Source organism: Suricata suricatta, chromosome 9 (genome assembly GCF_006229205.1).
Source record: "Suricata suricatta isolate VVHF042 chromosome 9, meerkat_22Aug2017_6uvM2_HiC, whole genome shotgun sequence".
In the NCBI taxonomy this organism is placed as follows: domain Eukaryota; kingdom Metazoa; phylum Chordata; class Mammalia; order Carnivora; family Herpestidae; genus Suricata; species Suricata suricatta.
The window spans coordinates 107,511,367-107,521,060 of record NC_043708.1 but is presented as its reverse complement, the minus strand read 5'-3'; the positions used below and the strand labels follow the sequence as shown (position 1 = coordinate 107,521,060).

Genomic DNA, 9,694 nt, shown 5'->3' with positions numbered 1-9,694 from the left:
GACTGGTACGGGGGCAATGACCGCTCTGTTATCTGCTCGGACCACTTCGCTCCGGCCTGTTTTGACGTCTCTTCAGTTATCCAGAAGAACCTGCGCTTCTCCCAGCGCCTGAGGCTCGTGGCGGGCGCCGTGCCCACCCTGCACCGGGGGTCCGGCCCGGCACCTAGGGGAGGCGAAGCGGGGGAGCAAGCGGGCGGCCCCGAAAGGGAAGGAGAGCCCCGGGCGGTGAGGCTGGCAGAGGCCGCCCCGGGGCCAGCCCCCTGCACGCCCCTCCGGGCCAGGAAGAGGGCTGCGGCTTCACAGGTAAAGGGACACCCAGAGTCCACCCAGGGTCTGGGCTGTGGCTCGGCTCTCTCACTAGTGTCGCCTGGGGAAGGTCACCTCGCCTCGACGAGTTCTGTCTTCCCATCTGTAAAATTAGGAGTGTGCAGCATTGGTTGACCTCAAGGTCCTATAGAACATGAACGCTTTGGAATTACAGTTCCCCTTCCTCCCCCATACAAACACTCTCGCAGCCTTTTCTTAAATAGGATTTCATTTGGGGAGATCTCAAGGAAACGGGGTGCTTGAAACTGTCTTTGCATAACATATTACAGAAGCTCGAGGAAATGTCCGTTATCACTGCCAAAATGATGGAGGGGGGGAGGATGTGGGACTACCCATGAGGAGGGGGCTTGCTGATGAACTGTCCCTAACTGCCTTTAAAGTAATCATCTAAGTGAGCTCAGTTTTCCCACCTGTGCTACTTTAGTAATCCTCATAAGCCGGGACTATACTTAACCTTGACTCTGGTCACCATCTTCTTACCCACTTCCCATCTGAAGACCCTCAGCTTCTTTGAGATCATCAAACGTCAGCCCTTCAGCCCATTAGGTAGATTAAATGAAGACTCTTCACTGGATCTAAAAGGTGTTCAATTTCTAGAGATGGGAAGAGTTCACCAAGAAGTCAAGTAACTGATCTGTAAATGATGTTTTGACTTTGAATATTCAGAGGCATTCATCAAGTTTTAAAGCTGAAGGAAAACTAAGTGCCCCGTGTGGCGCAAACTCACAACGTATCTACAAGGATGCCAATCCCGGAGGTCAGTAATTTCCTCGCGGGCCTGTAATATTTGCTCTAGGGCTAACTACCAGACCAAAACTTTTCTGCAATACCAACCTGCTTCCTACATTGGAGCAGGTGCTTAAGACCCTTTTAAGGCAATCCTGAAATCACTAGAATAAAGAACGAAATTATTAACACCACCTGCAAGTCCCTGTGTGCTTTTTTGCCCCGCCTACCATACCAGCCCTATCCAAGGCCACTGTCCTTGTGGCTCAGTATACCCCAGCCATGCTGATCTTTTCTATTTTTGAACATGTTGTATTCCTTCCTACCAACAAGCTTGCACTCAGTTGTTTCAGGTCATAGCCTGCAGTTAGCTCCACCCCCACCCCATCATCATCAATGAAGTCTTTTTACTTTAAAAATCAGTTCAAACACCCTTACCTTTTGATCCCTGTATATAAGAAACTATATACTTTCTTCATATGTTTCATATGCCTCAGTAGCAATATACTGCAATAATACTCCTCACAATTGTCACAAAACAATTGTGTGGTTTGCTTAATACTTGTCTTCCCTTTAGAATGTAAGCTCCATGAGAGCAGGGACCCTATCTGACATGTTCCGTATTGTATTGGCAGTACCTAGAACAGTATTTTGCAAATTTTAGGAATTCAATAAATATGGAATTGTGGAGTGATTATGTGACCACAGGACACTTTTTTGTACCTTATTTGGATGTTCAGTTCTCTGGCAGTTTCTTTCTCACCAAGCTATATGCCAGTCAAGACATCTGTCCCTTTAATTATTTATCCACTATCACTACCAATCCAACCTTTACCTAAGCACATCTATGTATATCTAAAATAGATAAATACAAACATGTAGTAAAGGAGAGCAACGTTAAACATGTGTCATGCACACCCTTTTCTTGCTCATAGCTGTACCACCTAATCAAAACTTGGGAGAAGAAAAGCCAGGCTAGTGAAACTATCAAAGATTTTATCATACAACAAAGGCTAGTGTTGAGGAAATCCAGAATAGATATCAAACCTATGCTCCAATTAGTATATCCAGCCAGAATTTCTAACAATCCATATTACATTAATACACTTGCTGAGCTGTTAGGAAACTATGTGTTTTAATAGTAATGACTTTAAAAGTATATAAAGTTAAAAAGAGTTTAGAGTTGGTAGCAATACATTTTTAGCCAGGTCTGAACTGAGAACCCCAGTAACGTTGCTAAGGCAGTTTACTTGTCCACTCTGATTTGTCCACCACTCACTGTTTCCCCAATTCCAGGACCAACTGACTGAATATCAAATTTCCAGGCATTCTACAGCTTTCACTGAGGGGCTATTGTAGGCACTGTTCTGGATGTTTGGTGCTATATGTAGATAAATATAGTGGAATGTTCCCTATCTGTAGGGAGCTTGAGAAAAGATTAGGGACTATCTCCAAGGAGAAAGGGGGCTCTGAGGAACACTATACACTGATATTCTGCTTCATGAGGCTATGATCATTGTTTTTCCTTAACAATTTTGCATTCTTGTTTTTTTATCCAACCATAGGTGATGTAAGTTCCATTTATATCTTAGAATTGGTTTGTCACCTTCCACAAATTATCTGCTGAGACTTGATTGGGATTACATTGAATTTATAAATGAACGTGGGGAAGAAGAACATATGGACAATATTGATTCTCCCAATCCATGAATATAGTGCATCCCTCTGGGTTTTTACATTTCTTTTAAAAATATTTTATGGCATTCTCGGGGTGCCTGGGTGGCTTAGTCAATTAAGCATCCGATTTCAGCTCAGGTCATGGTCTCACGGTTCATGGGTTCGAGCCTTGCGTCAGGCTCTGTGCTGACAGCTCAGAGCCTGGACCCTGCTTTGGATTCTGTGTCTCCCTCTCTCTCTGACCCTCCCCCACTTAAGCTCTGTCTCTCTTTCTCTCTCTCAAAAATAAATAAACATTAAAAATTTTTTAAATATTTGATGGCAATCTGTAAAAGTTCTGCACATCTTTTATTAGATTTATTCCTATTTCATTTTGCTATTGTAAATAGTATTTAAATTTTTATTTTTTATATATTTATGTACATAAATTGATTTCTGTTGACCTTGTATCCAGAGACTTTGTGTAATCTTATTTATTCCAACACTTTGTAGATACTTTTCAGTTTTCTACATGTCTAAAACATACTGGTAAATACTTTTTGATGTTCATGCTTTTATTTCCTACTCCTGCTGCACTAACTAGAAACTTTAGTACAGTGTTGGGAACTGAAGAGGTGATGAGGAATCCTTTTCTCATCCTTATTTCCAGAGGGAAAGCCTTTAGATTTACCATTTGATATGATTTATGCTATAGGTATTTTTGCAGCTGCTTTTATCCTAAAAAGAAATATTCCCCTCTATTCCTACTTTTTGCTACAGATTTAATCATAAGTGATGTTGAATCATATCAAGTGCTTTATCTATTTTCTGAATCTATTCATGGTCCTATTTTTTGTCTATTATTCTGTTATTGTGGTGAATTATATTGCTTGGTTTTGAAATACAGAATCAAACTTGCATGGCTGAGATAAACACAATTTCACCAAAGTGTATTACTCTTTTTTATATACTGCTTAATTTGATTTGCTAATATGTAGGATTTTTGCAAACTTGATCTATAGTTTTCCTTGAAATTCACTTCTCAGATTTGGTGTCAAGATTATGCTGGCCACTCTGTAGTTATTTCTTCTTATATCATTCTCTGGAAATGGACAGAGATCCTGGAATTTTCTTTGTGAGAAAATTTCTAATGATGGGTTCAGTTTTTTTGAATAGTTATAGGGTTATTCAGTTTTTTGTTTCTATACTTATTTTGATAAATTGTGTTTTCTAAAAATTCATCACTTTAAATTTTCAAATATATTGGCACAAAATTGTTTATGATAATCTTTTATCTTTGGAAATCCTACATGATAAATAGTAATTTTTGCTTTTTCGTTTCAATTTTTGTCTACTTCACCAGGTATTTATCAATTTTATTAGTCTTTTCAAAGAATAAATTTTGCTTTGTTGATCTTTTCTCTTTTTTTTCTTTTTCATTATTTTCTATCATTTTTCCTACCGGGTACTTACTTTATTGGTGGGCCGATTTGTACATTACTGAGCTAAATGGTTAACATAGATCTTTTGTATTTGTTTTTCCATTAAACAAACTTGTTAAAAACTGAAAAACTTCACTTACAGTAGGACATATTCAGGTGTGATATTTCACACAAAAAAATATCTTAAGAATAACTAACTTTTACTTATATGAAGACAAGACATTGAGTTACCGAACTTCAAATTTTGCCCAGCTGCTTAAATTTTAAAAAAGTTTTTTTCCAATATTTTAAAAATTATTTTTGTAAGACTATCTTTAGAAGAGTTTTAGGTACACAGCAAAATTGAAGGGCATCCAGAGAGATTTCCCATATCCCCACCGCCTCCACACACGCAGAACCTCCCCTCCATCAGCATCCTCCACCAAAGCGATACATTTGTTAGAACTGATAAGCCAACAATGGTACATTGTTATCACCCAGAGTCCATAGTTTACATTATAGTTCACTCTTGGTTCTTCTACTTTGTAAATTTTTATTCACTCTTCTTCCTTTAACTTCCTGAGAAGTTCAATTGTATCATCAATTTTGAATGGCAGATGGGAGATAAGTTTCATATGCTTATTTCCCAATTGTAGAATTCCCTAGAGTGGTATTAGTGGAGGAGAAATTGATCCCTGAAATGAGGATATGTTAGAAATCTTTTGTGGAATACTTTTTTACATGACGTTAATAATTCCAGTCTAAATTAATCAAGCCTAATCAATTTTCCTAAAGTCTTTTATGTATATAAGACCAAAAACTCCCTTGGAAGCAGGGCATTATCTGAATCCCATAAGCTTTTGATGTAGAGTATTATTATTTAGTTTAAGCTATCTTTTTATTTTCACTATAAATTTATCTTTTAATTTTATCTTTTCATGGGTTACTTAAAAGTATATTTTAAAATTTCCAAACAGAGGCATTTTGTAGCTCTATTTCTGTTACAGATTTCAGTTACATGGTGGCCAGAGAATATGTAGCATATGAATTTAATCTTTTGAAATTTATTGAAACTTGTATTATTAGGCAAAACATAGGTCAGTATTTGTACATATTCCATATTCACTTGAGAGGAATGTGTGTTCTGCAGTTGGGTACAGTGTTCCATATATGTCTGAATGTTTAAATGTTCTATATCCTTATGGAATTTTTGTCTGCTAATTCCATTGATTACTGAGAGAGACATGTGAAAAATCTTCCACTGTGATTTGGAATTTACGTATTTGGTCTTCTAATTCTAACAGTTTTTGTGTTACATAGTGCTAGTATAGCAACATCGGCTTTCCTAGGTTAGTGGTGGCATAATCTTTTCAGATCCTTTAACTTCCAATCTTTCTGTATCCTTACTCCCTTATGGTTGCCCCTTTGAAGAAAATGTGTCTTCTTCCTCTGGCTGCTTCTAAGTTTTTCTCTTTGTTTTCCACTTTTACTGTAATGTGCACAGGTATGACTTCCTTTGTTTTTATTTTGATAAATACAAAATAATACTTTTGTCAAACTGTGTCTTAATGTCTTCTGTCCATTTTAGTCAATTTTCGCATGATATTCAAATACTGCTTGTGTCCCATTTTCTCTTTTTCTCTGCAACTATAATTGTATAATGCTTTTTCATCTTACCTGCTGTCTCTTGGGATGTTTTCTATATTTTCCATCCTTTTGTCTCTCTCTGCCTCACTTCAAATATTTCTTTTGACACATGTTCCAGGTGATCAATACATATTTGCAGATTCTGCTTCTTAACCTTTTAATATGAAGAATTAATCAAATATGCATACTAAAGACTTATGTTCAAAGATTTCCAATATAGATTGTTTCCACAAATTATAGTATATCTGTACAATAGATTGTATGCAGCCATAAAAATTATGTAGAATATTTAATAACAATGAAACATGATAAATTGAAGGAGAAAACAAGGTTATAAAACAGATTATCCAATTAAAAAAATAAATAGTAAAAGCCAAAAATATCCAAACTATAAAGTTGTTAGCTATGGATAAAGAGTTTATGGCTAATTTTTAGTTTGCTTTTGCTTCCCTGGGTGCAAATTTTTCTCAGTGATAAAATGTATTCTTCTAATGGGAACAGAAGTTCTTTTTTAAAGCATGATTAACTTACTAAAATGCCATTTTTATCAGGCATAAATCTGTTCTGTAAAGAAATAATATACTTATTCTAGACTTTGGCTTAGCTTAGAAGTAGATCTAACTAGTGGAAATTAGTCATAATTATAAACACAAATGAAGGTAGGACTTATGTTTTAAGTCCTTAGTAAGATGAGATATAATTATTTCTGATACAAAGGGACTCTTCACAAAGTGTCTTTAATGTCTAGCTATGGTACAGCAACCAGAGCTGCCAGCTAAAATATTTGTTCAATGGTCTGAAGACACTTGTCATTACCGGGACGCTAGATAAAATTGCAAAGTTTAATTTTTTTTTTAATCACTTAATTTTTTCTTCCCACAGCCCCCTTACGCATTCCAGATGTCCTTTCTTAGCCTCTTCCCCATAATTTGTAGGTACTCAGTCTCTTATTTACCTTCTAAGTATCCAAATCCTCCTCCTTTCTGCCTCTCACTTCCCCCATGAGTCAAAATTTCCATTACATGTTGTATTTTTTTCCCCCTCAGGAAAGCATAAAATCATTAAAGCCAATCATATTATTGTATCAAAATATTTCTCTGTAAGGTATGGACTGAGATTGGGTTTTCTAGAGTAATTACTGCTACACTATCTAATAATTTAATACTGGTAGTATTATCTCTTACAGCAACTGCTTTAGGGGGGGAAACAATGAGTTGTAAGCAAATAGCTTAGTAGCTTCTGGGTTACTGTTTGACCAGAATGCTTAACAATTTATGATTACAAATAGTAAAGAACAATATGGCAGAGTTCTTGAGAACTTGGACTATGGAGCCAGCCTGGGTTCAAATTCCAGTCTTCCTAATATGTGACCTTGAAAACTATTATTTATAGTCTTTTACCACTTCTCTCTTTTGAAAGATAAAACCATACTAGTTGGGTTTGCCTTTGATGTAGTTCTCCTCTGATTCATATTTTTAGATTACATATGAAAATGAAATTGCGCAAACACAAGTCCACGCTGATAATCTATCTCCTGGTGTCACTTCAGTACCTCCTCACTGTGAAGAAGGCCCAGATCATAAAAGTACGCAGGTTTCTCTGAAAAGGCCCCCTCACCGAAGTGTGGGTATGTTTTGACTCTTCCATTCATTTATAATTGAATTAATCTTCTGTATATGAAAGATACATGACAAGCCAAGGGTCATTCATAGGCGAGCGTGTTTATTCCCTTCAGGTATTCAGGCCAAGGTAAAAGGGTTTGGAAAACAACCGCGTAACGCCACTACTCAGATGGATGAATTGCGGTCTAGAAGTGCCTCTCTCGTTGACATCCACTCCAGGGACTCAGAGACAGATGCAGAGTGGGACACTGAGAGTGAGCAGAGCCATCTGTCTTGCGTTGCCGTACAGGTGAGAGAAGAGTCCTGTTAAAAACTCAGCATCAGATGAGTTGATGTGCGTGGGTTTTTGCATCTTTGCCCACATCATTACGTCTTTCTTTCACTTTGAGATAGCTGAGTATTAGCAAAATTTGTTTAGCCCTAAGGCAAAAATGTGCCCGCCTGCCAAGATAATGAAGGTAATACTGCCCACAAACCTCCCCACCTCCCACTTTCACCATTTTTTCTTTTTCTTTTTTTTAAATCCTTGGTGGAAATCTGGTTATACAACAAAACCACAAGAGCAACATTTCCAGATCAAGATTAAGCACTGAATATTTTAGCGTACTGCCGAGCAACCCCCATATGGGTCTTACCTGACATTTACAAGTTAGGATGCCACTATTCTAAATAATTTGAAGACACCAGTAAGCACAGCCAAGTCTGATACTGTTAAATGATTTGGGGGTAGAGTCAGGAGATTTACCCTTGGTTATTATTTTTCATGTTGTGTATTTATTAATTTTTCCATTTGTAATACTATTCAATCTGTGGATCAGTCCCTGTGCACATTCCTGGTGAAGGTATGGCTCATACATAAAATTTTCAAAGGGAATTAATTAAAACAGAAATTGGAGTTTCATATACTTAGATTACCTTGTTGATGAAATCTGCATTGGTTCCCATTGCAGCAAACCAATTAGCTTGATTCATTTCGATTGAAATTATAGTGTCATACAACAAAACTAGTACATTTCTAACGTTATCCCCATTTTAGGAATTGGGTTTTCCTCTCTTAATAGCACTCTGTGGAATCCCACACTTGGGACGTAAGCATGTGAAACTTAGCTGCTCCGTCTGCCACCCACCAGGAAAATGTCTCCGGCAATTCTGTATGATGAAGTGATTTGTTCCAATGGTTTCTGAAAAACTTATTAGAACTCTGATGATCTATTGAGAATAATAAAAACAAATGTCCATCTTACACTTCACATGGCTTGTTGTGCATGATTGGAAGAACTTGCATGCTTTGTGTCCCAGATTTAAATAAGATACCAAAGTGATTTTCTTCCAAAGCCAAGTTAATATGTGACTTAATTTGAACAATATGATTTTAATAAAAGGAATAATAAAATAAACAAAATACTACTAAAAGTTGTGAGCCTGAACAATCGTTATGTAAACATACAGCATTACCATCATCATCATTATTATTTTTATTGCTGCTTTGGCTTGATTTTGAGATGACTATTTATGTTTTAAGACACCTTTATGTTTTGTGAGGGTTTTTCAAATTTAATGTTTATTTACTTTTGTTTTTCTTTTAATTTTTTTAATGTTTTCTATTTATTTTGAGAGACAGAGAGAGAGAGCATGAGCAGGGGAGGGTCAGAGAGAGAGGGAGGTACAGAGTCTGAAGCAGGCTCCAGGCTCTGAGCTAGCTGTCAGCACAGAGCCCGATGTGGGGCTCGAACCCACGAACCATGAGATCATGACCTGAGCCAAAGTTGGATGCTCAACCAACTGAGCCACCCAGGCGCTCCTGTTTGTTTATTTTTGAAGAGAGAGAGAGAGAGAGAGACATGGAGCATGAGTGGGGGAGGGGCAGAGAGAGGGAGACATAGAATCCAAAGCAGGCTCTAGGCTCCAAGCTGTCACCACAGAGCCCATTGCAGGTCTCCGCACCACAAACCGTGAGATCATGACCTGAGCTGAAGTCGAACACTTAACCTACTGAGCCACTGTGTTTTAAAATTAAGCACATAAATCTTCAGAAGCTAAATACTATTAGTAAGTACCTATTGTCCCTTGAGCTTTTAAACAGCCTATTTCCTTAATTCAAATCATAATGAATATCACATGCCCATTCGTCCCCAAATTTCACTGCCATGAGTTTACTTCATTTCTATGTGTTAAACAACTTTGAGAACTGTAACAGTTCTTACTCTTTCTTTCTTCCTTCCTTCCTTTCTATTTAGTTATATTTTTTCTTCTCTCACCAATTGAGAATATATGTTTGGTTTGGTGATGTGCATG

At 37.3% G+C, this 9,694-nt stretch overlaps 1 protein-coding gene across 1 annotated transcript in view; it reads left to right on the top strand.

Moving 5' to 3' along the window:
• The window catches only part of THAP10 (THAP domain containing 10), a 9,206-nt gene extending 557 nt beyond the window's left edge, over nt 1-8,649 (top strand). The window contains exons 3-6 of the mRNA XM_029952265.1: nt 6-303; nt 7,257-7,404; nt 7,513-7,688; nt 8,436-8,649. Coding sequence (XP_029808125.1) covers nt 6-303; nt 7,257-7,404; nt 7,513-7,688; nt 8,436-8,564 — 751 coding nt within the window. The 3' untranslated portion in view covers nt 8,565-8,649. The remainder of the gene's footprint in view (nt 1-5; nt 304-7,256; nt 7,405-7,512; nt 7,689-8,435) is intronic.
• Nucleotides 8,650-9,694: the final 1,045 nt, after the last annotated feature.